This window comes from Phalacrocorax aristotelis, chromosome W (genome assembly GCF_949628215.1).
Source record: "Phalacrocorax aristotelis chromosome W, bGulAri2.1, whole genome shotgun sequence".
NCBI lineage: Eukaryota > Metazoa > Chordata > Aves > Suliformes > Phalacrocoracidae > Phalacrocorax > Phalacrocorax aristotelis.
Genome location: NC_134310.1, coordinates 6,570,884 through 6,598,504, shown reverse-complemented (window position 1 = coordinate 6,598,504; position 27,621 = coordinate 6,570,884). Strand labels below are relative to the sequence as shown.

Below are 27,621 nucleotides of genomic sequence, written 5' to 3'. Positions count from 1 at the left end.
CAGAAGCGTACATCTACAAGTGGTGACCCCGACGCGATCGGCGGGGCGGCATGGCAAGTTCGCTGGGGGGAAATGACAACTTGAGGCACGCAGGGGTGGGACAGGTAGCCGCAGGATGGCGGGCACGTAATAGGTACAGTCGTAAAGGTACTGAAGGGATTGGGGAAGGAATATGGTACTTCGATATCGAAGGCGCCTACCTCAAAGGCCATCCAATGGATGATTACGCAGGGGCTCATACGAAGTCCCACAGACATATTTAATAAAGATAATTGTGCGAGAATTAAAGAGGAGTTAGCCGAAAGGGCTATGATGGGAAAACCCCAGTACATACAGCTCTGGGGAAAGATACACCGATTACTCTTGAAAGCTCGGGATGATCAGGAGACGTGGCGGCAGGCGCGGCGGTGCCTGCACGGTGCTACAGGCGACAGTAGCCCGGAAATAGACCCAGGAGGGGCAGTGGGGACGCAGACAGGGGCAAGCATCGCGGGGGATGGGGAAGAAGAGGAGAGTTTGGATGGAGTAGCCTGGCCAGTGACTCAGTCTGAGGCTCCCAAAGAGGTGGATCGGGAAGCGGCGGTGTTCCCTGTTGAGCCAGCAGGATCCTTGGAATGCCTCCCCCCCCGCATACCCCTGGTACGATTTGGCACAGGCGCGGGGAGGGTGACGTGGCAGCGGACGCAGCGGGAGTGACGGAGCGGAAGGAGAAAGATGATCATCACCGGCAGCAGCGCCGGCAGCGGCACCGCCCTCTGCCCAACCCTCGAGACTGGCTCCCGGGGCAACCCTTGAGATGGGAGTCGGACGAGGAGGGGGATTGGGGTGCCTGGAGGGGAGGACAGTGGGGGGTATAGATCAACCTCGAGTAGCAGCGAATCAGAAATTGGGGGAGAAACCGATGCCCACATGTGGGAAGAGGGGGCAGCTTGCCTGCAGCGCGCAAAAAAGAGGCATAAGGCAGCAGGGACTCGGAGGACCAGTCAGAAGGAGGGAGGAGAGGGACCGCCAAAAGGGGAGGTCCGGAGTGCTGCAGCTCCGGAGGGGTCCACGAAGGACGTGCTGCGGCAGCTGCAGCAGGCTATGCGCGCACTAGGGGAAGTAACTCGGCGGCAGACAGGACTCTTAATGAAGGGGGCGCCCCAGCGACAGTCAGTCGAGTTACCTAACTGGCGGCTGATAGCCAGAGATTGTAGCCTCGATGGAGTAAGGATAGAGATGCCCGGGATCTTCCCTGTCCGACTAGCTCCAGGAGGAGGGGTGGAGTGGACGCCGATAGATGCCAAGCTAGTGCGAAGTTTATGGCGAGAAATTAGAGAAAAGGGGTGAAAGACGAAGGAGTAGGATTGCTGCTGGACGCTGCGCATGCAGCGCCGTTGACCCCCTCTGATGCTAAGCAGTTGGCGAAAGCAATATTGGCTCCCACAATGTACATACTTTGGAAGGAGGCAATGCACAGTGCCTGCCATGCCCTCGTACAGCAAGTGGCGGCAGTTCCGGGCCACCCGCTGAGAAGGACCACCCTTGACCGGCTCACTGGCAGAAGTCAAGGACTGGAAACCCCGCAGTTGCAAGCAGCAGAATTAAGGGGCAGGGAGCTGCAAGCGGTAACGGAGAGTTCCCGCAGAGCGTATAGCGAAGTGGGCAGGTATGAGAAAAAAGCAGAACCTTGGCAAAAGATACAGCAAGGACTAGCAGAGCCATTTACAACGTTTTGTGACAGGTTGCAGAAGGCTATTATAGAATCAGAATTGCCACCAGCAGCCAAGGAGGCAGTCGTTATGGATTGCCTCCCAAGTCAAGCGAATCTGTAGACACAAGATGTCCTCCGCACCCTGGCAGTGGGGGCTTCATTGGGTCAAACCATCAGGCATGTCTTATGCCAGGAGGCGTTGAATCAGCATGGCGGTGTGGGAGCGCACATCTGCCAGAACCCTGACTGTGGAAGCGAAGAAAGGGTGCTGGTGCAAGCGGCCGGGGTGGGGCCCAGATGTCACTTGTGTGGACGGCAAGGGCACTTTAAAGCTGGGTGCCCGCTAGCGGAAAGGGGAGGACATAATGGAGGAGGAGCGCGCCCAGTAGGGAGGTGCTGGGCGTGTGGGAAGCCAGGACACCTGGCAAGAGATTGTCCAACCACAAAGCCGGGAAACGGCCAAAGGAGGGCGAAGCGAGGGGGATTCACGCCTCCTGTGAGTCAAATGGCCCCCATCATGGTGCCAGTGCCAGGAGCTTGGCCCACCATAGCGGGCCAAGGGGGAGTGACCCTTCAGGCAGGGGAGCAGAACCAGCAAGATTTGCAGGTTACAGCCCCCGCGTGGCCTTGGTCATAGGCTGTGACGAGAGACCCATGGCAGCAGTGATGATTACCCCGCAAGAGCCGAGTTGCCCGGCACGGATATGCCCGGGAATGTTAGTGGATACCGGGGCAGATGTCACAGTGATGCCACTCGAACGGTGGCCACCAACTTGGCCCCTTGCCATGGGAAAGCGTATAATAGGGGTAGGAGGAGAACAACAAACGAGGACTAGTACTTGCCCTGTGAAACTCGAAGTCATGGACGAGGAGGCAGGGAAGCTCCTCACGGCCGTAGTGACCATACTAGGAGCAGATGGGGTAGCAAGCCCCTTGTTAGGGCGAGACGCCCTTGCCCAGATGGGGATCGGGTTGAAAAATTTAGCATAAGGGCCACTGCCTCAGAGGGGCTTTGTCAGCACAAGTTAGTGTGGAAAACCGAACAGCCCGTCTGGGTGGAGCAGTGGCCCCTGACAACAGAGAAAATAGAGGCTGTAAGAGCTATAGTAAAACGAGAGCACGAAGCAGGGCACCTAGAGCCCTCGATGAGCCCGTGGAACACCCCTATATTTGCTGTAAAAAAGAAAGATAAAAACCAATGGAGGATGCTGCATGACTTTAGAGCAGTAAATCAGCAAATGGAGGACATGGGGCCTCTCCAACCTGGCCTACCAGATTTGAGTGCTGTCCCAAAAGGATGGCGAGTCATTGTTTTAGATATCAAAGGCTGCTTCTTCAGCATTCCGCTACATCCAGATGATAGAAAGAGATTTGCCTTTACTCTGCCTGCGGTGAACCGCGCAGAACCAGGTAGTAGATGGCAGTGGACAGTACTTCCGCAGGGGATGAAAAATTCTCCAGCGATCTGCCAGAGGTATGTGGCTTCTGCATTGCAGCAAGTAAGGCAACAGTATCAGGAGAGAATCTACATGATCCACTACATGGATGACGTCCTCATAGCTGCACCCACCGAGGCGTTGTGTGAACAAGTCTTTTCAGACACCCAAAGGGGCCTTGAGAGACAGGGCCTCAAGGCAGCTGAGGCAAAGGTACAGCGAGGACCAGTGTGTGGATTTCTGGGTGCTAGAATACAAGGGGATTGCATACAAGCTCAGCCTATTAAACTTACACCTAGGGTTAAAAATTTACACGATGTACAGAAGCTGGTAGGAGCACTGCAGTGGTTGCGGACATTCGTGCGCGTCACCGGTGAGGAGATGCAACCTTTCTATGCGTTGCTGAAAGGGACCGACCCATGGGAGCCCAGGAGTTTAGACACTGAGGCAGTCCAGCAGTTGCAGATGATAGAACGTCGAATGCAAAAGGAAGGAGTATGGCGGTGGGACCCCCAGGAGGAATTAATCACAGGTTGGATTCTGACCGCCGGTGGAGGATTAGGATTGCTATATCAAATACGGGCAGGGGAAGAAAAACCACTGCGATGGATATATCAGAAGGTTCCCAAGGATGCATTCTCCACAAAAGTCAAGGTAGCTGGGGGAATGATTTGGCGTCTGTGACGGGAAAGCAAGGGAATCTTTGGGAAGGAGCCAGATAAGCTCACAGTGCCGTGGAATGGGGACAAATGGCGGAAGGTGGTAGAGAGTGAAGAGGATATACAATTGGCAGTATACTCGTACCCAGGGAAAATCGTCACAGGCACGGTACAGAGGTGAGCCGACACAGCCAAAGTGGTGGATTTAAGTGTGGATAGTAGAGTTTTGGATACCCCTCACCCAGGACCAACATATTTCACAGACGCTTCCTCGAAGACGAACAGAGCGGCGGTAGTGTGGAAAGAAGGGAATAGTGGATGCGCCAGACGTATGAGGAGCGGGGTAAAAGTGTGCAGTGGCTGGAGGTGAAAGCGCTAGGGATGGCCCTGCGAAAGGATATAGATCGGCATATAAATGTGTGCATGGACTCCTTATACGTGTATAAATTAGTCATGTCCATGAAACGAGAGGGTGTACCACACACGGAAATTGCCTTGATGCTAGAGGTTGCTTTATCGCAGCGAGGAGCAACTGTGACAGTAATTCACATTCGCAGTCATCAGACGGGGCCTGGACCACTGATTGAGGGGAATCGCATGGCTGATGAGGCAGCCGCGGGAGCCTGGACATTGATGGAGGCAAAGAAACTGCATGACCAACTGCACCTGGGTGCTAAAGCCTTGGCAAAGGAGTGTGGCATCTCAATAAGAGCAGCAAGAGAAGTAGTAGCCACCTGTCCTTACTGTCAGCACTCGCCATTGTGGGAGGCAGGAGTCAACCCTCGAGGACTGGAAGCAAATGCTATCTGGCAGACTGACTTTACTGAATGTCCACAGTTGGCCCCCGGACGGCACCTGGCAATTACAATTGATACATATAGTGGAGTCATCATGGCTACTCGACATCGGAAGCAGACCGCAACGCAGTTGGCTGCGCATTGGACCACGGTAATGGCGTGGCTTGGAAAGCCCACCGAGATAAAAACAGATAATGGACCATGCTTTCGGGCTCGAAGTACCCAAGAATGGTGTAAAGCTTGGAATATTGTATTAAAACACGGCATTGCTTACAATAGCACAGGGCAGGCAATAGTAGAACGCGCTCATCACACCTTGAAAGCAAAAATAATACAGCTTGGGGAGGGGTATAAGGGAGCTATACCCGTAGCAGCTCAGCAAACTATTTTAATGCGTGCATTATATTCGCTTAATCATTTTATACGCGGGCAGGAGCAAGTTACAGCAGTGGAGAAGCACTTTGGCAAAGCTCAAGCAGGCGAGCGCTATCCGCAGGTACGAGTAAGGTTCCCGGGCAGTGAGCAATGGGAGAGAGGATGGAAACTGAGATGCCTGGGGAGGGGCTACGCTGCGGTTGAGAATGAAGGGTGCATAGAGTGGGTGCCTGCAAAGTGTGTGAAAGCAGAACTGTGCAAGGATGTACAATGAATAATCCCTCTCTGAGTTGTCTCTTTGCAGGGTCTGCTGACATGGATCCTCATGCTAGCCGTACCATTGGGAAAAGAAATGAGCTCCTTGACGAGACTGCAAGCACTATTGCAAAGAGAGCGACACTGGGAAAGGGCGGCAAAAGAGAGATATGAACTGGGATTGGATAGTAATAATTGGGGGGATCTTGTTGTGTGTAGTAACCATGGTTACTTGTGGGCTGTCATTGTTATGCTGTGTTATAAGACAAATCAGAGAGCGCCTGCGAGAGTTACATGAATATAGATAGACCTGACCACAATATGTATCCGCTTACGCAAGTAGATTTGTAGAATTTTTCATAGCATGGGTAGGGGGAGATGTAGGGGAATAGACAGGGATCGGCGACCGGAAGATCACGGGATGTGACGGAAAGATAGACTCCTCCCCATAGGAGTGGCAGGAACAGGAAGCGCAAGAGCTATATAAGCGTGTGACGCAGCCAAATAAACGGACATTTTGTATCCATCATATTGATGTCTGTGCATCACTGCCCCCAGGGTGGGTAGAGCCCTGTGTCCCGGAGATATGTGGCCCAAGACAAGTTCTCCCGTAGAAGCGTACAGCTACAAGGTGTTTACTCTCTTGTCTCACCTCTTGGGAGACAGCTAAGGAGCCTTTGTCACCACACTGCTTGGCCTGACTTACTCTCCCGTTGGAGGTGACGTTGTGAGCGTGATGAAGTGTTTGATGTGAGCTTTTCCAGGGGTCCCATGTACATTTTCATAGCAGAGCATATTCTATCCAAATATATTATTTGCTCGTTCGGAATGGTACTAAGGTAGCTGTGGCACTTGGAAAAATATTGCTAGTGGAAAGGGAAAAGAAGGTGTGTGTAGTGGCACATCTTTCCCTCTTACTGTCCCGTGCTGTTGTCTGTCGGGGTGATGTTTGTCTGTAAATGTCTCATATCGAAGCAGCAGGAGACAAGTGAGAAAGCTGGATATATTTGTAAATAACGACTAGGAATACGCCCTGGGTCAGAGTCTGCACTTCAGATCCTGCCAATGAGATCAGATGGTCTAAAAAAACAACGGAGCAATCAAGTCTTAAACTCCCCTGCTCCCACTGAGCGTGATCTTAACTTCAGCTGGCGCATTGGCTCTTCCTTGCAGCCGCTACCGACCAAACCCGGTGACCTTCTGCTTACCACGGACGGGCAAACGAGATGCTCTGGAGCTCTGCAGCACCGTGCAAGGAGCTTGGATAACCACCTAAACCCGACATGCACAAAATTCCCAGCTTTAGCTGGGAAGAGCAATAAACACGTATCAAATGCTCAGGCCTGTACAAGAATTGTTGTGGTCCCATTTCTTCTTTAGTCACTGAAAGGAGGTGTCAGGCAGATGCTGCAGCCTTACAGTGTCCGGGGGAGGTGCAGGATCTGCCCACTGCAGTCCAGTTAAAGCACTTTTGGCCAGGGATACGGTGTCTGCAGGGAGGCAGAGTCACCACAGCAGAGCGGCCGGTTTGCAGGGGTAATATGCCCGTTACACCAAAGTTCACGGAGGGGAGAAGCGTCTGAAAGGTCAGGCTGCTGCTCTGCACGGGGCCACAAGAAGCATTTTCTAATTATGCTTCCAGACTAGGTGTGGAGGATGGGAGAAGCGAGACAGGGGTGTGCCGGCTGACAGGTCATTCCTGCTCTCTCCCCTTGGGAAGGGGAAGCTTTACCGTCAGCCTCTCCCTCTGTGTCCTTGCTCGCTTCACTCCCCCTCTGGATTATCCCGTCTTGCGGGGACGGCTGGACCAGCCTGAACCTTCCTTCGGATACCAGCTCTCAGGGCGGGAACGAGGGCCTTATTTCCCCCTGGGGAGCAGAGCAGCCCCTCCTGACCCCGAGCGTACCCGGCTGCAGGTGGAAAGCGAAGCGCAGCTCAGAATGCTGCCGTTAGAAGGCGCCCACGGCCCCGTTCGGCTCGCTGCTGGCTCCATCGCCCCTCCCCGGGGGGCAAATCCCTGCAGAGACTCCGGCGCGAGCGTTGCTGCGGGGCTGGGCTGGCAGGCCGGGGAGCTGCCGGGCTCGGCAATGGGACCCCAGCGAAGGGCGGGGGAAGCGGGGCTGCCTGCGCGGCCCCTTGCTGCCTGCCGGGGACAGGCCGTGCCCGCGCGTGGGCAAAGGCTGGTTGGCAGCAGCAGGTACTTCCAGTCTAGAGGCAACGTAGATGGGGGGGGTGGAGTTCGGCCCTGTAGTGTCCTGCCACCCTTTGCAAGTTCAGGTGAGGTGTGCCCTCGTTGTCCCCTGCCACCAAGTGCCACCACCCTTCAGGGACCGTGGCTGTTGGCAGCTCCCCTGCCAGGCAGGCCACCTCTCACCCCAGGACATTCTCTTCCACCCACCATCTCACCGACACACGCTTCCCAACCAGCAGAGAGTGGCAGGAGGTGGTACGGGGGTGACAGCAAGTGCACCGCCCCCAGGGAAAACGGGGGGCTTGTGACACCCCAGAAGAGGTTCGGCATTGCCGGTCCCCGGGACTCATCCCAGAAGGACGAGCTTTGAGCTGGAGAGTGCGGCACAGCCCAGGGATTCATCGGCAGCAGCCCTGCATGGCTGGGGCAGGGTGTTTGGGCAGGGGAGACTGCAGTGCTGCAGCCGGGGACCAGGCTGCCCGCATGGGAGGTGCTGACAGTCTGGTGACAGGTGGTTCTGAGAGCTCAGGGTGGACGCGTGGCGAGCCCTTGGCTGGTCCTTGTGGCCACAGCGCACAGAGCAACATCGGCTAAACCCCATGCCTGCACAGATGGGCAGCTCCCGTTCTCGGCCGCCTGGGCAGCCCACCGTACCCTGGCACGTCTGCCCTGCCTGCCCAAGCCCCCGCTGCTCTGACAGCCATGTCCCCATCTCCACGCTGCCCATGGTGGCAGGTCAAGCATCAAGGATGAGCTTCATCCCGCACCTCCTTCCCCATCTCATACTGAAGCTATGGGCCGTCCTGCCCCACAGTGTCACCCCCTCCCAGGGGGCCTGTGCCCTTCCCTGGGCTTCAGCCCATTCTTGGGGCTCTTCTGCTCCCTCTCCTTGGGATGAGGAATAGCGCTGCAGGAAGAAAGACCTTTGCCTGTCACTCTGGCAGCACCAGGAGCCCAAAGAGTGCCCTGGACTCAACCCTCCTTCCACCTCCAGGTCACTCTTACTGCCTCTGCACAAGACACAGAAACTGAGGCACAGATCAAGATGCCTCATGGCAGCAGTTCACCACCCTGCTGGGCACCACCGGGCACCACTGGGTACCGGTACCAGTGCCAGTGGCTCTGCCCCTCCCCTGCCTACCTGGCCTGGCTTAGCAATCATGGCTGCTCCCGGGGCTGAGCTGGGGCTGTTTAACCAGCAGACAGGTTTCACCTGGAGCCTGCTGGGTCTCAGAGGGGGCAGGCCCATAACTGCCTGCTGCAGCTCATTCTGAGTGGCTGCCTTTATAAGCCAGCAGCTTGGGTGCTCTAAGGGCTTTACCTTTCTTCAGTTCACTTTGTCTTTTAGGAGCCTTAGTTTGGAGGAGGGGAGGTTTGGGGCCTGCTGCTTGCAGGTCTCTAGGAGGTAAAGCCAGCTCTTTCTGCCTTTCTCAGCACTGCTAAGCAGGTAAGGGCACAGCAACGAGCTGCCTCTGCTCCCCCATCCCTGGGCTGGGGGCTGCAGCCCAGAGCAGGGCTCTGCCCTGGGGCTGGCTGCAGTTGGGAAGCCTCCTACCACTGTGCTTCTCCTTTGTAATGTCCCAGGTGAAGGACAATGTCATCAGGTAGTTCCGGGGTGGCCTCAGGGCTCGCTTCCCAGCCCAGCTGCAGCACCCCTCAGCTGGAACAAAGGAGTTCCTTCCCGGCGCGGCATCTCCTTCCACCGCAGAGCCGCTCGCTCGCCCTGATCAGAGAGGAGGACTTCTTAAATAGCTTCAATGGGTATGTGTCCGCTGGGACGCGTGCGGGGGCTGAGCCCTGCTCTTGCCTCGTGTTTGTCCCCAGGGGAATGCGTCCATTGTCGGGGATGGATTGGGGTTCACGGTCTGGCATTGGTGCTCCCAGCATCGGGAGGCACGCGGGGTGCAGGCTGGCGTCGCTCCCCTGTAGCTGATGGCCCTGGGTCTCTGCGGTGTCTCTGCCATCTGCACTGTTGTAGCTGAGACCAGGCAGTGCTGTGCGTCCCAAAGGCCACCAGCTCACACCCCTGTCTCTGCTGCTCTGCCAGGAGCTTCTCTGATGAAAGCGATGTCTGTGGGGCTGATCTGTTGGACTGCAGCTCCTCCGCCCCCGACCCGCAGCTGGTCCGGAGAATTGTGTCCCAGGTGGAGTTCTACTTTTCTGATGAGAACCTGTCCAAGGATGCTTTCCTTCTGAAACGTGTCCAAAACAACAAGATGGGCTTCGTCAGCATCAAACTGCTGACGTCCTTCAAGGAGGTAGGCAGCCCATGGCACCTGCCAGCCGGGGTGGGAAAGGGCCTTTGGGTGGAGGGTGTCTGGGTGTGCTCTGTGTGTCTCTGGTGGGGTGTGTGGGGAGGTCCAGGCTCCCCTCAGGCTGTCTGTGTCCCAGGGAAGTGCTGGTGGTGCAGAGCTGGGCTCTGCTCCCTGCCCTCGATGTGCTGCAGCAGTTCTGCAACCAGGGAGGGTGGCTGGGGAAGCAGTGAACACTCCTCAGTGCTGGATTTGCCTCTTCTGCCCGTTGTCCCCCCGCGCTGCTTTGGGAGAGACCATCCCTTAACCGAAAAAGCGCAGTGAAGTGCTGCTGGTGTGAGGTACTGGGAAGCAGCAGCTTGTTGCTGCAATCCAGGGGGCACTGGAGACCACCCGCTGCAGACCCGCATCTGCTCATGTGAAAGGGGGATGGTGCCTTGCCGTGACTTCAGCGTGCCTGGATGATGGATTGAGGGTGGTCCCTGCCTGGGGACGCTCATGGGGACGCAGTGGCTCCCTTTCTCCCACAGGTGAAATACCTGACGCGTGACTGGCGGCTCACACTCTACGCCCTGCAGTTCTCGGAGCTGCTGGAAGTGAACAAGGAGGGCACCAAAGTGAGGCGGCGGGTCCCCCTTTCCGAGTCCCTGCGGAGCTTCTCCCCCAGCAAACTGCTGCTGGCCTGGGAGCTGCTGCCGATCCAGAATAACTTCATCGAGACCATCGTGAGTATGTTCAGCCCCTATGGTGCCATTGTATCCATCCGCATCCTGCAGCCGGGCCGCAAGCTGCCCTCGGATGTGCGGAAATACACGTCGCTCTTCCCCGAGCTGCTGAGAAAGCGCTGTGCCCTGGTGGAGTACGATAGGCTGGGGAGCGCCCGCAGGGCCTTTGAGCACCTCGGCTGCCGAAGCCACCAGTGCGGTGAGAGCATCAGGGTGGTCTGGCTCTGCTGGAAGGTCTCCAAGAAGGAACCTCAGAACAAGAGGGAGGTGGCGAAGAAGCTGGGCCACCAGTGGGATTGGAAGGCGCAGGCGGCGGCCACGACCTTCCCCGATGGCATTGGGGGCTCCCTGCTCTACCGCTCTCCGGAGTCAGGCAATGCTCCAGTGTCACCGTCCCTGCTCCTGAACACGGAACCCTCAGCACCCACCTGCCTATGCAGCACCTTCCAGCCCAGGGACTTTAGCAACACCTTTACAAGATCGCTCCTCACCAGGAAAGTGTTCCCCCCACTCGGGATGGGCTTGGGCACCGGTGGCTGCCACGGCTTCTGCTCCAGCACGGAGTGGCCCCACGGCTGCGGCTGGGGGAGCGGGGTGGATACCTGGGCACCCAGGGGCAGCAGGCCTGCTCTGCATGCCACACCTCCTCCCAGAAATTCCCTGGCAGGAAATCGGGTGCCTGAGCCCCTTGGCCTGCGGGGTGGGGTGCTTCGCCTGCCCAATGGCCCTGATGGCACCAAGGGCTTCAGCAGCAGCATGGGGAGAGGAAAGCTCACCCTCCAGCACTGAGGCTCTTTGACCTTTGCGTTTGGGGATTTTTCTTTTTTTCTTTTCCACTTCACTCGAGCACAATAACTCTGTGTGGGCCCTGAGATCTGCGGGCAGTGGTGGTGCAGCTGGTGCAGGGGACGGTAGTTATCGGTTGATGACAATGCTCGGAGCAGGTCAGCATGTGAGACGAGATGCTGAGCAGCAGCGACCCCGGGAGCTGCACCATACCATGCTGGTGGCACCGAGAGCGCGCCTGTGCAGGCTCCAGAGGGTCTCCCAGCACCCCAGCGGCGTCACTGAGACTGCTCAAAGGAAGGGGCTTATCCCCTACGACCACCGGTGCTGGGGGCTGCTCTGACGGGACCTCACCCCGCACCTTCTGCAAGCCCCACCCGCAAAGCTGAGGTGGCTCCCCGAAGTCGTCGTTGGCTGCCCTGGCCCACGTTGTGGATCTCGGATGGGAAATAGGCAATAAAGAGGGGTGAAACTTCCAGGCACTTTCTGGCTGCTGCAGTGAGTTATTTTTTTTTAATTATTTCCAACCCCTCTCACCCCCACCCCCCATCCTATTTAGTGTTGCGGCTGCCCACAGTGGAGGCAGAGAAGGGGAGGGGGTTCCCTGGCTGGCCTGCAGCTCCCTCCCTCGCCATTCTGGGGGTGATTTGGGTTATTTTGGGGGGTGAGGGAGGCAAAGCCGGTCTCTGGGGCTGAGTGAGGTGGGCCTGAGGAAGGGTGTGATTGTCTTGATTGGCTTTGAGGGCCTTTGCAGTGAGCCCTGTCCCTGCTGGAGGGGACGCTGGTCGTGCTCAAGACAGAGGCCTTGCAGGCCTTGTTGGGGCATGTCTGTGCCCTCCCCAGCCCCCGAGCTGTGTCCCTGTCCCAGGGGCCCCGTGCTGCTTTCTGCGTGGGGCTGTGTCCGTGAGTCCTGCAAGGAGCTGTCTGTCGTGGCTCCGCCACCAAAGGACTGCTTTGCCCGGGGAAGCCTGTGTCCGTGCTGTCCCCCCTGCCATTGCCTGCCCTGTGGGCACTGAGTCGGCCCTGGCTGTGTCTTGGTGCCCTTTGGGGCTGGCTGGCTGTGATTTGGGGCTCAGCAGGGCTTCTGTACCCCTTGGGTGCCCTTTCACGGTGGCCCCTGTGCTCCCTCCCCCTCCCACGCGGGCACACAGCCATTTGCACAAATAGCTTTTCATGGAAACAGAAACCAACACAACAGATACCAGCAAACCTACGACATCCCCTCCTGCCCCAACCTACCCCCAAAGTACACCACCCCTACTCAACCACCACCCACTCCCTCCATCTTCTCCACATCCCTGCCACCCCACCAAAACTCCCTTGGCTCCCCAATACCATCTTGCCACCTCCCAATAACCCCTATGACTAGATGGCCCCTAAAACTCCTTTCCAAGCCAAACTATTCTATGATTCTATGAAACAGCTTTTATCTGCCTGTTCTGTTTGCCAGCAGCTTGATCCAGCCCGCTGCTAGAGAGAATGCCACCGTATGTGGTGCTTTTCACTGCCTCCCTCTGACTAAACTGTCCTAGGACCTCGGCTATGGACTTGTTCTGCCAAATCAGTGTGAAGAACTTGGGGGCTTGTGTTGTGCTTGGGTGGCTTTGGGGTTTTGTTTGGGGTATTGGAATTTTTTTCTTTTGTGCCACAGTGCAAGTTAAATAGTGCTGTGGTTTGTCTTACGTCTGAGCAATTCTGAATATAAAAACACCATGTGCAAAGGAATTTGGAATTGTCTCCTGGAAGCACAGACACTTCTGGTTCTTGCTGGAGTGAAGAAGGAGCAGAAGAACTTATTTCTTCAGCTCCCAAACAGAAAGTAAATGCAAAAGTCAGCTCCCGAGACGGAGAGCCTGCGCTCCGGCACCCGCTCCAGCTCTGCTTCTCAGTTTCTTCTTTTATTGGTGTCACGTTGGGCAGACTTGCCTTTCATTCTGTCTTGAGGAGTGCTTTTCAAAAGGAAGTTCTCATTTTGCCCCTCCACTTGACTAGATGCTAGAAAGAGTCAACCCTCAAATGCTGCCCTAGAATGTTAACCTCCTGTATGACATGAGAAACACAAAACTCTGCATGACTGTGTTGCAAACAACGTCTATGTGTTTGCCTGTGCCTCTGTAAATCCCAAGCCACGCTCTTGTAACATCACACTTGCTAAGTGTATTTGCTGACTCCCACACCCACAGGAAGGCTTTTTCCTTGTACCCTCAGGTCTGTTGGTTCCCTCTAAGTATGGTTTTAATCCATGGGGTTTTGTCCCAGTTGGATGGAAGGCGTGGAGGTCCTGAAGAGCCTTGCTAAGGCAGGCAGCCGGAGGGAGAAGAGCAAGTCTCTGCATTGCAAAGGCTGCAGTATGTATCAGATGCAGACGATCCCTACGGACCTTCTCTTAGGAGACAGGCTCTCTGGCTTTGCTGTGTGGATCTACGTGTCTCCGTCCTCTCCAGCAGAGACACCAAACCCTGGCCAGCTCTGAGCCTCCTCTGCAGTACAACTGCTGCTGATACGTCTCTGTCCAATTATATTTTCCATTGTACCCTCCAATTACCACAGAGACATTTTTCAGGCTCCAGAGAAAACGTAATGGGAGGCGCAGTAGATGAGGGCAACGTATTCTTGTTTCTTTCATTACAAAGGGAAAGAAAACATTTTCCTTTCAACAGTAAATAAAGCAGGCTGCGATTGTTTGCTTTTTGCCCAGCATAGCAGCGTGAATGGGGAAAGCACTAGATTATTGGCCTCATTTCTCCTTTTTCATCCCCAGCTGAAGCATGAAAGACAGCAGCGCCTTGCACTCACCAGTAGTCCGGCTCATTGAGTCCTGCCTAACTCTCACCATCTTTCCCCACCATTTTTTTTTCCCCTGGATGTAACCCATGTCTTTCCTGAGTTCCCGGCCCCTGATCTAGGTAACAGCCTCTTACAAGAAGGGGTCACCGTGAATGATGTGAGAATCCTGCTCTTTACAGTCGACACTGTGAGGTGATTCTATGGAATTATTTTAATTGCCTTATTAATTGATGTGGGAGATAATTCATGTGCTCATCTCGTATCCTGCTCTTGGGAAAAGCTAGAATATAATAGGGAATGCTTGATTTGCTAGGTATTACAGCTGAAATATTGCGCTTTATCTTATTTTTTCATTGTGGGACCTGTTTTATGTTATGTTGATTATTAAAACAATGCCCTTTCTGTTAGTCTTCTTGTAAATTATAAAATCTAAACGACAGCACATGAAATTTATGCCTACACTGTGTGTCAAGGTGCTAGGAGGGCAGCTAATGAGCTGCGTTCTTTGTTGTTAGGCGACTTGGGATGTTGTAATGACTCTTCAATTTCATTATCTTGAGAAACTGTGGCAAACCTTCTGGAGTCCTAAAACACCATCTAGCGATGGCTCCACCGCCCTGCCATCCAGGTACACTGCTGTGCTTTGATTATTTTTGAATGATCCTTTTTTTGGTGGTAATTTATCTGTTAAAAGTGCCTGAAGCCTTTTCTGCCCCGTTAGGCATTCTGAGTGCTTTGTAGGAGTCGAAAGTATTCACTTCCCTGCAGAGGCGTTACAAGGAGTGTCAGAAGTGTTCAATATTGTACTGACCGCCCAAAGCTCAGACCTCTGAGGAAAGCATCTGCTCCGATTAGGTACCTCTCTGTGCCTTATACCTCCTGTAACAAGTGCTGATCAGAAACGCAGAGAGCGTTTGGACGGATGAGAACGGGATGATGCTTTCGTAAATGGCCAGCAGGAGCCGACAGTAACGGTCCCATGTCATTAGGTATCGGTCTCCGTGACATCTCGGACTCGGAGGCTTTAGTGACACCTCAACTGACTCACTTCTTTGGATGGCTATCCAAATCTTTCAAGTGCCCCATGTTTTGAGGCAGGTAATGGCAGGCGAAGCTGCTCTGATCTTGGTACTCCTGCCTGGCTTGTTGTTCCTGCCTTTTGGTCATCGTTTGCACGTTGGGAATCTGCTGCCGAGAGACGGGGATGGAAACAAGTGCAAACAGAGAAGATTGGAAAGGTGAAGGTTTCTTGTTAAAATGCGTATTAAAAGTCTGAACGGTCCACTTCTACAGATTATATAAGGGCTTCTGATACTGACATTTTCAGAAGCAAAATGGGAACAATTTGAGTAATAAGCAAATACCCCGTAATAATCTGTAGAATATGGCCCTGTTGTCCTCAGTAGATGTTACCCAATGGATGTCTTCCCACAACGAATCACTGTACCTTGGTTTAATTGTTTCAAAATCTCTTTTACTTATGGGCAGATCTCCAAAGCAAATTTGAACACCACAGAGAGAGCCGTGCTAGGTACTGAGAGGCTCGCTGGATACTGGAGGCAGCATTTCTGCAGGGCTCTGTCTGAACTAGCCTCTCTTGCTAAGGCTGTGCACTCTAATTCCTCTCCATACCACTGCCAATAATCGCGACAGGTAAACAAAGCACTCCCTCCCCCTGATTTATTTATCTACAAATATAAACCCAAAGTATTATGCAAGTGGCAAACTGAAAGCATGATAAAGTGCAGAATATGGTTCCACTTAAGAGAAAGTTTAGGTACTTGGTGGCCGGTTTCTCTGTGTGAGTGTCTGAGGAGTATGCTTGTGGGGTTCATTTACAAAAACCACTCGGGCAGAGGCTGTAAGTGCCGCTTTATACTGTGTCCAAGGCTTGGCTTTAATGGTTTTGATGTAACGCAAGGGGAAAGTCCAGGGCAAATTCCCAGTTCCTGCCATAGTGTCTTAGCAGCTCTGCTTTGATGCTCTGGCAGTGCTTAAGGCTTACATTTTCTCTGCTTGCAGTTTAACCAAATAGCTTACGCCTTAATCGTGCAGAACAAGTTTCCGTACCCCTATAAAGTGAAAATAACGCCAGCTTCTTTGACCGCATTCAGTTAAGAGACAATATGCTCTGTTCTCATCAAAACAGAAAATCCTTTTCCTTCTGAAAACTTTCAGCATTTGAAGGTGTTAAACACCTCAAAACCATTTGTAGGATCTGTCAACACCGCCTAATCTGCTCAAAAACCATTCGCCGCACACATTTTGTCCCCGCTGCTACAGGTGTGGAGGTTGAGGGCAGAGGAGAGAGTGTGAAGGTTTTGGAAAGAGCTGGGTCCGTGAGGAAGAACCAGCTAAGCCTTTGCTTGCCGAAACGACTGTAGTGAAGTACAATGCCCAGGTGCACATGAACGTGAGTGTGTGAAAGGCAACTCAAGCTAAAGCTGGAAGGAGCGAAGGCCAAGCACTGGTTGCTAGGGATTTGAGGGAAAGCTGTGGCCAGGGCTCTGACCCCGTGGACAGAGAGGCGCGTGCAGAGTCAGCAAAGACTTGTACAAACGATCAAATGTTTCCCTTTGAAAGAAACATGAATAGATTTTTTTTTCTGTTGAAAACCGGGGTTAGAAATCAAGAGGAAGGGTGAATGCCCTGAAGGCAAACTTGCTGCTAAGGCTGCCTCCCTCCTCATCCTCCCACAGCGACAAAGAACACGAAGGGACCCTCCCAGGAGATCAGCTGATCACTCTGTGCAAATACGAACCCCTCCTCAAACGGATGAGGGACTGTGATCACATCCTGTACCAGGCCCTGGTGGAGATTCTCATCCCAGACGTGCTCAGGCCGGAGCCCAGTGAGTATCCTGCGGCGTGGCTGGGAGGACACGGGTGGTCCCAACTCCAGCTCGGCTCCTGCTCCTCGCTGGGCTGAGTCACGGGATGTTGCGTGTGAGAAGCAGCGATCCGTGACTCACTCGGTCTGGCTACCGCTTGCCACAAGGGTTTCCATTGTAAAAGCTGAAGTAGAGGGTTTTGGGTTGAATGCAGGCTAAAATACGATGGCAACAGCAGAAGTTCTCCTGCCGCGTTGCTCTACGTCGATGGTACTTTGTGGCCCCTGGAAATCCCCATGCTTTTTAAAGTTTGGTTGATTGCGTATCACTTCTCCTGACGTTGGCTCGGAGTCAAGGACCCAGCTGGTTTCCCTGACGCTAAGTTGAGCTCACAGCTACCCAGATCAGCGGCTGTGCTTTCCACAGCAGCTCTCAGCTAGCAAGTGGTGTCCCAAGATGACATGGAGCAGCTTTTCTAACTCTGCAGACTTCTTTGCAGGCACGCTTACACAAGCAATTGGTAATTTTGCCAAGAGTTTGGAAGGGTGGCTGATGAACGCAATGAGTGAACTTCCCCCCGAGCTTGTCCAGGCCAAGGTAAGCAGAGGGAGCACGGGGCAGGTCCAGGGTAGGAACTGAGTGTGTGCGCGTTGCAGTTTTCCGCAGGGACTGGAAATCACTGCTGGGGTTTGGCCACATGTACTCCAGACTAGCACCATATAATGAATATCTATCAACGCAAATCGGCAAGGAGTGGGAGGACAGGCAGGGCAATCCCTTTGTACCAGAGGCTGATGGTGCTCTGTCCATTGAGCCGTTCCCATGTCCCGGGACTGCAGATAAGCTTTCTGGAAGAAAATCTCTGCATGGCATGAAGCTGTCCTACTAAAAATTGCAGGACACCCCCTGGACTGAATGGCGTTGCAGAGATTGAACCTCAGGCTCCTACTGCCCCTCTCCTGAAGCCATGGATTCTTGCAGCCGCTTCTCACCTTGCCGGTCACTGCTAGAGGCAGAGTGGGGAAACCCCTTAGTTTAAAGAAAAGAAATGCAGAGGCTGGTTTGCGAGACACGATAGGTGGTGCAAAAGTGGTGCTCTGGAGCACTCGGCTATGCTTTGGGCAGCAGCGCGGGTGGGACTGTGCAGGTGATCCCAGCTGATGCGCACCGTGTGCTTGAGCTCAGCATTGAGAAGAGTTTGCCTTCCAGCCCCGTGGCCTCCTGCTCGCGGAGCCCTGCGTTGCTGTGTCGCAGGTGGGGGTAGTGAGTGCCTTTGCGCAGACGTTACGGAGCTACGCATCGCTGAACCGCCTGGCTCAGGCCGCCCGTGCGGTGCTGCAGAACACTTCCCAGATAAACCAGATGCTCGGCGATCTCAATCGGGTCGACTTCACCAACGTGCAGGTAACTTACGGTATCTGCTCCTCGGTCGTGTTGTCTAGAACTGGGAGTCTCTAATGAGGTTGTCTGCTGGTAACTAGCATCTTATTGCCAGTACTAAAAGGCAATTAAATGGACAATTAAACGGTTTGGGTGTTACTTTCCCGGGTAAGTCTGCCATCTCACTGTGAGTAGTGGGGAAGGTACTAAGGAGCTTCTGTAAGAAGCAGTGCTACCAACAAAAATATAGTTCTCATAATAATATTGTGGTCAGGGCAGCTCGGAGGAGACATGGCTCAGAGCTGCTCTGGGGTCCTTGTCTACTAGAAATGCAGCTGAATTCCTAAGTTGGGATGGACCAACCGTGCAGGCTTGGCGTGAGTAACTGTCAGCCCTTCTTCCCGAGCAGGAGCAAGCCTCGTGGGTGTGCCAGTGCGAGGAAGGCATGGTACAGAAGCTGGAGCGGGATTTCAAGCTCACTCTGCAGCAGCAGAGTTCTCTGCACCAGTGGGCTAGCTGGCTGGATAATGTTGTTACTCAAGTCCTGAAGCATCACGAGGGCACTCCCAGCTTCCCCAAGGCAGCCAGACAGGTCTTGCTGAAACGGTCTTTCTATAGGTACATTTTCTTTCTCACTTTGGAGATATTTCTGCATCGGGCTCAGGGCACGTCAATAGCTCCTTGGAAAGCCAAGGCCAAGTTCTTTACTCCCGTGCAACTCTGGTTAACTGTTGCTCTGCCCTGGTACAGAAGGGAGCGTTGTGTCTCCTGTATCCTTTCAGGATGGGGATAGGACTAATTTCTGAAAGTGCTTTGATACTCTTGGGTTCGAGGTAGGAACAGAGCACTGTGTCCCACAGTGCCTTCAGGGTCAAGAATTCACATCAGCCGTGACGCACGTATAAAACGCATCCCAAATATTTTGTTTCCTGGCCGTGTTCCAGCTCCATGGCGATCCAGGACCTCCCCTTGCGCAGTGCTGCCAGCTTTGGTTCCTTCCACCTGATTTGCCTGCTCTGTGATGAATCCGTGGTTTATCTGGTAGAGCACCGTGTTGCCCAGGCAACAGGGGAGAGGCCGACTGCTGGAATGGGAGAGGTGAGAATTGTTAATTCCCTAGAAACAAACCCACACTAAGCAGCTCTTTAAGAGGTTGGAACTCGTGTGTTTCACAAACAGCGCTGTGCCCTGAACGTGTTTTTGTAGCCATCATAGCCGAAGCAGGTACTGAGCTTTCTGAGTGCCTGGCACAAGAATCCAGCTCCTTGAGCCCCTTCCATCCTGGCTTGCTAATAGCTGAGCTGGTGGGTTTGGGGGCAGCTGAGCATCAGCTGGCCTTTGGCAGCCTGGAGGAGGGAGGAAAAGGATCTCCCTACTTCTCTCCATTACCTGTGGGCACCAACCCTGATGGCGGGATTCCTGCCAGGGCAAAGACCCATCAAAAAAACTAAACCAAGCAAAGAAAGGTCCAAAAGTTCCTTTCCCTGCAGCTTTTGGTGGTACTGTTCACGGAACTTGCTCAGGCCTCTGCAAGCTCCAGTTACATGCACAGTCAGCCCCTCTCTCTGTCTTTGACTTGAAGAAGAGAAACGGCGGGTTGTTTGTGTTGGGGGGTGTGTGGGGCATGGACTGGAGATTTCTTTTAACCAATCAGACACTAAATCCAGTGCCTGGCTTGCGGCGAGCGAGGAAAGCAAGCAGCCAACTCAATGTGAGTGATAGAGCAAGCTTCAGCTTTATTTTTAAGTCGCAGTGCTTTTATATGCTCTTGTAAACAAGCTTCACGGGTTGCGACACTTCCTTAACGAACAGTCTATTTCTACACTTCGTGCCAAAATTCCTTGTTCTTGTTTATCGTTTGCTCTCAAGGTCGAAATGTCCCTCGCCTTTCTTGTTTATCGTTTGCTCTCAAGGCCGAGATATCCCTCGCCTTTCTTCCTCCTCCTGGTGACTTGCAGATTCTCTGTAATTTTCCATCAGCGGGTCTGATGCCGGGTCTGTAGTCAAGCTAATTCCATCGCATGCCCATAGTCCTCCAGCCCGCTTTCTATCTCAAACAACTTATCATGGGACCCACATGTTGATTCAATCCTACAGTTTCCCACATTTCCCCCTTTTTCTTTTGTTCCTTGAGAAAGGAACACGGCATTCATACTTCTTTCCATCATTCGTTGCATACATTGCGATATACAAGGGACACACATTAATATAATGATAAACATTATAAATATCATTAGTCCCATCTGCAAAATACTCTTGATCCAATTGCCAATGCCCCATCCATTAAACAAGCTGTTAAACCAATGCCATGGATCATCCTCCCTAAGTTCTGAGACCCTCCTTCTTAAGCTCTCAAGACTTGCATGTATTGATTCCGAGTGATCTGATAGATTCATGCAACACATCCCTTCAAATTCAGCACACCCATGTCCTTGGGCTAAAAGCAAAAACTCTATGGCTGTGCGGTTTTGCAACGTAGCGTGTCTTACGGAGTCTACATCTAGTAATAAGTCAGATAATGCCTCTGATGTGGCATTTGTTTGCTTAGCTAGCCAACACCCTAGCTTGTTTAATGTCGTGAGGCTTTGAGCAACACCAACTCCAGCAGCCAAGAAGGAAGCAGCTATGATCTTTGTCGGATTCCAAAATTCAGCTGTAGAGTCACAGTTGTCCTCAAACTTATGAGTGCTCCTTTTGCTTCTCATCTTTCTATGATGTAGATCTACCAGGAGGGGGAGGAGGAGGAGCAAGGGGTCTTTGAGGTACAGTAACTGGGATCCCCGAGAAGGGAGGCGAGGGATTGTCTAAGCCAATTCCAATCTTTCCAGCATTGGGGTCACAGTTGTCTAGCCGATCAGAGGCGGCTGTTGCTAATCTTTTTTCAGTTTTACATTTTTTCATAGAGTTAATCACTTCCCACCAAGGTTTCATTAGCTTTTTCGCTGTCTTATCGTCATCTATCACCAAGTCCCACAAGCAATCACCATAAGCTCTCCACTCCTCTACTTCAAAAATCGACTCCGGTTCTTTAAAAAACCCTTTCGCTTTGCCCACTGCAACTAGCCCTGACAAGTCTTTTAACTGACTTACTCCCTGCTTTTCTAAAAAGCGCTTTAATAATTCAAAAGCTACCTCGACCTCCATCGCCCGATGTGAGGATAATCAGCGTCGTTTGTACGGCTCTCGCTCCCGGCTTAGCTTCAACTGCGGAAAGCGGATCCCCTCTTGAATTCCGAGGTTGGGTCCAGGCTGGAGGGTCGGAACGTATCAGGAATGATGCATAAAACGACTCCTCTTTTGCCCCCTGGCTGCCATCTGCCAGTGCGTCTCCGTCTCTCGCTGCCGTATCAGAAATAGTCCTTTTCAGGTCCCTGTTCGGGCGCCAATTGCGGCGAGTGAGGAAAGCAAGCAGCCAACTCAATGTGAGTGATAGAGCAAGCTTCAGCTTTATTTTTAAGTCGCAGTGCTTTTATATGCTCTTGTAAACAAGCTTCACGGGTTGCGACACTTCCTTAACGAACAGTCTATTTCTACACTTCGTGCCAAAATTCCTTGTTCTTGTTTATCGTTTGCTCTCAAGGTCGAAATGTCCCTCGCCTTTCTTGTTTATCGTTTGCTCTCAAGGCCGAGATATCCCTCGCCTTTCTTCCTCCTCCTGGTGACTTGCAGATTCTCTGTAATTTTCCATCAGCGGGTCTGATGCCGGGTCTGTAGTCAAGCTAATTCCATCGCATGCCCATAGTCCTCCAGCCCGCTTTCTATCTCAAACAACTTACCATGGGACCCACATGTTGATTCAATCCTATAGTTTCCCACACCTGGCTTGCAGGCAGGTCCTGTCCTGCCTAGCTGAGGTCACTTCTACTCTTTCCCTCTGAAAAATGCCTAGATTTAAAAGGCCCTCATCAACTTGTGATAGCAATATAGCAACTACTCTTAGTTTAAAACTGATCTCATTTGCTCCTTGAAGCTCATACCTGTTTTCTTCCTTCCCTCGAGCTCATGTAGGGGAGCCAGGCAAAACAAATGCCTGTCGCTTCCCCCCCACCCCCTTTAGGCCCATGCTGTTGCCCCAAGTCAGCAGTGCCGCAAGTTCCCACTATTCCCTGCAAAACCTCTGTCTTTATTGATATTCAAGGAACATGAAAGGCAGAGAGTGGCTTCCAGCAAGACCTAGCTGTGGCAGGCTTTCATCCATCAGGTTTTGCCTTCTTTAAACCCATGCAATATTTCTGTTGTCCAGGACGAGGCTGATTCTTCCCAGCAAAAGAGGATGAATCGTGTCCTTCCATTTCCATCGCTCACTTTTAAACTCCTGCTCTCCTCAGTGCCTTCCGCTGCCCAACTTTGCATGACTTTTCAACACTACTGTTATAGCAATTTAGTGTTTCAGACCTCGTCACAGAGGGAGACAACACGTCTCCAGAACCCAATATATCCCCAGCTCTCTGGTTACACTTGACACGGCGGCCTTGCAAGGCAAAGCACTTCTGTGACACGAATGCGAAGGCTTTGCACAGAGTTGCACAGGGTGGAGTGATGGTAGAGCCCCAGGAGAGGGGAATAGCTGGCATGCCTGAGTAGATGCCCGAGAGACGCAGAGGGCTGGAGAAAAGGCACCATCCTTCAGTCTGTGGCAGCACTTGGCCCTGACATGGCAGACAGAAACATTTCTCCCTTCGTTCCACAGCTCCATCCTGCCTTGGATTGTTGCGTGTGGTGTTTGCCCAGAGGCTTCAATGCCAGCGGCAGACTTTTCCCCAAAATATGTGGTTGGTTTTGCTTTCTGCTTTTCACCGCCGGCACTGCTGATGCTCGTGCTTCCTCTGGAGCACTTAGGCTGCTTGTTAAAATTGCTTGGAAACGGATGCCAGCTTCAGGTCTGGTCTCCATAAGCCTCACTCACCTTGTAATGCCTTTGTCTTTCAGTTTGGTGACCTCACACCTCTGTCTCCAACACCGCTGGACAAAGGTGCCTCCTCTCCCTCAAGGGGAATCCTGCTGGGTCAGGGTTGAATTACTGTGCGAGGGGGAACCTCGTGCTGGCTCCTCCACCCTGCTCTGTTAGGAGAAAGGACCTCTTCCCCTCCGGTCGCCGTTCTCATGCCAAGAGCTATCCTTTACAGAGGACATGAGTGACTGACCTGGGCAGCGAGGTGGACACAGCCCCCCGGAGCACGGGGGGTGCGCTTGTGAAACATTGTGATGGTGGCTCCGGCGGGGCTGAGCTGGTGGAGCTTCTGCCCCAGCAGGGTTTTATTCTCCCTTTCTGTGTCCTGGGGGTCTGGGCTGGTGCGGACTACAGGGCAGAGGTGGGTGGGGGAATCTGTCATCGAGCCAAACTGCAAAAACAAAGCCCTGGGGCAAATCTTTCTGTGAATAAAGGCCGTGTCATAAATAGCTTTTATTATGATTATTTTTATTATTATTTCTAATGATCACAGAATCACAGAATCACAGAATCAGGGGTTGGGAGGGACCTCAGAGGTCATCTAGTCCAACCTTTCTAGGAAGAGCAGAGTCTAAACAAGACGGCCCAGCACCCTGTCCAGACGACTCTTGAAGTGTCCAACGTGGCCGAGTCAACCACTTTCCTGGGGAGATTATTCCAATGGTTGACTCTCCTCAGTGTGAAAAATTTCCCTCTGGTGTCCAATCGGAATCTCCCCAAGAGCAATTTGTGTCCATTGCCCCTTGTCCTCTCCATGGGACTCCGTGTAAAAAGGGAGTCTCCATCTTCTTTGCAGCTGCCCCTTAAGTACTGGTACATGGGGATGAGATCCCCTCTGAGCCTCCTTTTCTCAAGGCTGAACAAACCCAGTTCTCCCAGCCTATCCTCGTACGGCAGCTTCCCAGTCCTCTGATCATCTTGGTGGCCCTTCTCTGGACCCCTTCCAGCCTGTCCACATCCTTTTTGTATAGAGGGGACCAGAACTGTACACAGGTGTGTACGCAGGTGTGGCCTGACAAGCGCTGAGTAGAGTGGGATAATGACTTCTTTATCTCTGCTGGCGATGCCCTTTTTGATGCAACCCAGCAGCCTGTTGGCCTTCTTGGCCACAGCAGCCACTGTTGGCTCATGTTGAGCTTTCTGTCCACCAGGACCCCCAGGTCCCTTTCCACAGAGCTGCTCTCCAGCCAGGTGGATCCCAGTCTGTGCTGCACTCCCGGATTATGTCTTCCCAGGTGCATGACCTTACACTTCTCCTTGTTGAACTTTGTAAGCTTCTTGCTGGCCCACTCCTCCCACCTATCCAGATCTCCCTGCAGAGCAGCTCTCCCTTCTGGCATGTCTGCTTCCCCACTCAACTTGGTGTCATCAGCAAACTCCATCAGGCTACTCTTGATGCCAGTATCCAGATCACTTATAAAGATGTTGAATAACACTGGGCCCAATATCGATCCCTGGGGGACTCCACTAGTGACAGGTTGCCAGTTTGAGAAAGAGCTATTTACCACCACCCTTTGGGTGCGGCCTGTCAGCCAGTTCCCCACCCACTGCACAGACCGCTTCTCTAGCCCATAACACATCCATTTCTCCAGGAGGAGACTATGGGGGACCGTATCAAAGGCCTTGGAGAAGTCCAGGTAGACAATGTCCACCGCCCGCCCCATGTCCACCAGGCAAGTCACTTTGTCATAGAAGGCCACCAGGTTAGTCAAGCACGATCTGCCTTTAGTGAAGCCATGTTGGCTTTTCCCAATCACGTGCTTCAATTGACTTGTGATGGCCCCCAGGAGGATTCGTTCCATAACTTTCCCAGGGACTGAAGTAAGGCGGATGGGCCTACAGTTACCCGGATCCTCCCTCGAGCCCTTCTTGTAGATAGGGGTAACATTTGCCTTCCTCCAGTCCTCAGGGACGTCCACCGTTCTCCCTGACTTCTTCAAAGCTTATGGAGAGCGGCTTTACGATGATGTCAGCAAGCTCTCTCAACACCCTCGGGTGGATGTCGTCAGGGCCCATTGGTTTGTGGGGGTCAAGCTCCTCTAGTAGTTCATATACTAACTCTTCCTTCGCTGACGGTGGGTCGGTGTTTGATTCAATTGGCAATTTTGTTCCCAAAGCCTGGGACCCTGCAGTGCTGGTAAAGACCGAGGTGAAGAAGGTGTTGAGGACCTCTGCCTTTTCTGCATCATTGGTGATTGATTCTCCTTTTCCGTTTAACAATGGGCCTATGTTTTCCTTCTTTTTCTGCTTGTGGTTGACACGTCTGAAGAACCCTTTCTTGTTATTTTTTATGTCTACAGCCAGTTTCAATTCAAATTGGGCTTTTGCTTTTCTGACTGCGTCTCTGCACTCTCTGGCTATGCCCTTGTAGTTCTCTGTGGACAATCCTCCGCTTCTCCATTTCTGGTGTGCTTCCCTTCTGGATTTGAGTAGACCCAGGAGGTCATGGTTGAGCCATGGGGGCCTCTTGCTCTGCCTACTTCCTCTTCCTTTGTAGAGGATAAACTGGTTTTGTGCTTCCAATAGGGAGTTCTTGAAGAATTCCCAGCTCTCACTACCTCCTTTGTATTCCATGGAAGCCTCCCATCGAATCCCTCCGAGTTGAGCCCTGAGCGCACTGAAGTTTGCTCTTCTAAAATCTAGAACCCTTGTCTTAGAGGTGACCTTCAGCACACTCAGCAGGATCCCAAACTCCACAATATTGTGGTCGCTGCAGCCAAGGCTGTCACTAACCAAGATATTACAAAGCGGGCTTTCCCGGTTTGTGAATAGCAAGTGCGGCAGCGCCTCCTTCCTGGTTGGCACGTCTATCATTTGTATCAGGAAAGAGTCCTCTATACACTCCAGGAACTTGGTAGATGGCATGCAAGCTGCCGTATTGTTCTTCCAGGAGAGGTCTGGGTAGTTGAAGTCACCCATCAGGACCAGGCTCTGTTGGCCAGAAGCTTGCTTTAGTGCCCCAAGTATCACTTTGTCGGCTTCGTCACCATGGTTAGGAGGTCGATAGCAGAAGCCCACTGTGAGGTCCTGCTTGGATATGACCCCTTTGACTTTATCCCAGAGGCATTCGATAGAGCAGCCACTATCACCATAGTTGGCTTCGATACATTCCAGGTGTTCCTTGATGTAGAGTTGTCGTGGTTCAGCCTCAGCTGGCAACTGAGCACCACCCAGCCGCTTGCTCACTGCCCCCCACCCCTGTGGCATGGGGAAGAGAATTGGACAAGCAAAAGAACTTGTGGGTTGAGATAAGCACAGTTTAAGGATTACAATAAAATAATAATAATTATAATGATTATGATAGTAATGACAATAATGTTAAGATAATAAAATGGAAAAGGAAAGGAAAGGGAAAATAAAGGGAAAAAAACCACAGAAACACGAACGATACAACCGCTCACCACCCGCCGACCGACGCTGCCCGTCCCCGAGCCGCGATTGCTTCCTCCCTCCCCCGGCCAGCCCCTCCCAGTTAACATACTGGGCATGACGTTACAGGATATGGAATATCCCTTTGGTCAGTTTGAATCCGCTCTCTTAGCTGTGCCCCCTCCCCTCCCGGCTTCTTGTGCACCCAGCAGAGCATGGGAGGCTAGAAAAGTCCTTGACTAGTACAAGCGCTACCCAGCAACAGCCCAAAACATCTGCGTGTTGTCTCAACATTTTTTTTCCATGCTAAGTCCAAAGCACAGCACTATACCAGCTGGAGTGAAGAAAATTAACTCTACCCCACCTAAAACCATGACAAGAGTGCAACTCCTCCACCTAGTCTACCTTGCCTATCTTTACAAAAGAGCTTGTAACCGTCCATTGTGATGCCCCAGTCGTCTGAGGTGTCCCACCATGTTTCATTTACTCCTACGATGTCGTACCCTTCTGAGTGGGCACGGAGCTCCAGTTCCTCCTGTTGTTACCTAGGCTGCGTGCATCCGTGTACATACACTTGAGGTGTTTCCTCTCTTGTCTCACCTCTTGGGAGACAGCTAAGGAGCCTTTGTCACCACACTGCTTGGCCTGACTTACTCTCCCGTTGGATGTGACGTTGTGAGCGTGATGAAGTGTTTGATGTGAGCTTTTCCAGGGGTCCCATGTACATTTTCATAGCAGAGCATATTCTATCCAAATATATTATTTGCTCGTTCGGAATGGTACTAAGGTAGCTGTGGCACTTGGAAACATATTGCTAGTGGAAAGGGAAAAGAAGGTGTGTGTAGTGGCACATCTTTCCCTCTTACTGTCCCGTGCTGTTGTCTGTCGGGGTGATGTTTGTCTGTAAATGTCTCATATCGAAGCAGCAGGAGACAAGTGAGAAAGCTGGATATATTTGTAAATAGCGACTAGGAATACGCCCTGGGTCAGAGTCTGCACTTCAGATCCTGCCAATGAGATCAGATGGTCTAAAAAAACAACGGAGCAATCAAGTCTTAAACTCCCCTGCTCCCACTGAGCGTGATCTTAACTTCAGCTGGCGCATTGGCTCTTCCTTGCAGCCGCTACCGACCAA

At 52.6% G+C, this 27,621-nt stretch overlaps 1 protein-coding gene across 1 annotated transcript; it reads left to right on the top strand.

Moving 5' to 3' along the window:
- Positions 1-9,000: 9,000 nt before the first annotated feature.
- Positions 9,001-11,376, top strand: LOC142049235 (la-related protein 6-like). Its single transcript, XM_075076719.1, has 3 exons — positions 9,001-9,167; positions 9,454-9,664; positions 10,189-11,376. Exons 1-3 carry the CDS (start codon positions 9,001-9,003, stop codon positions 11,170-11,172), a joined length of 1,362 nt encoding a protein of 453 aa, XP_074932820.1. The 3' UTR covers positions 11,173-11,376.
- Positions 11,377-27,621: the final 16,245 nt, after the last annotated feature.

Excerpts from the sequence above, each read along its gene's own strand:
- LOC142049235 (XM_075076719.1), top strand. The coding sequence starts at position 9,001 with ATGTCATCAGGTAGTTCCGGGGTGGCCTCAGGGCTCGCTTCCCAGCCC. Across the intron at positions 9,168-9,453 it reads TTCTTAAATAGCTTCAATGG|GAGCTTCTCTGATGAAAGCG; the intron begins GTATGTGTCCGC and ends CTGCTCTGCCAG. Across the intron at positions 9,665-10,188 it reads TGCTGACGTCCTTCAAGGAG|GTGAAATACCTGACGCGTGA; the intron begins GTAGGCAGCCCA and ends TTTCTCCCACAG.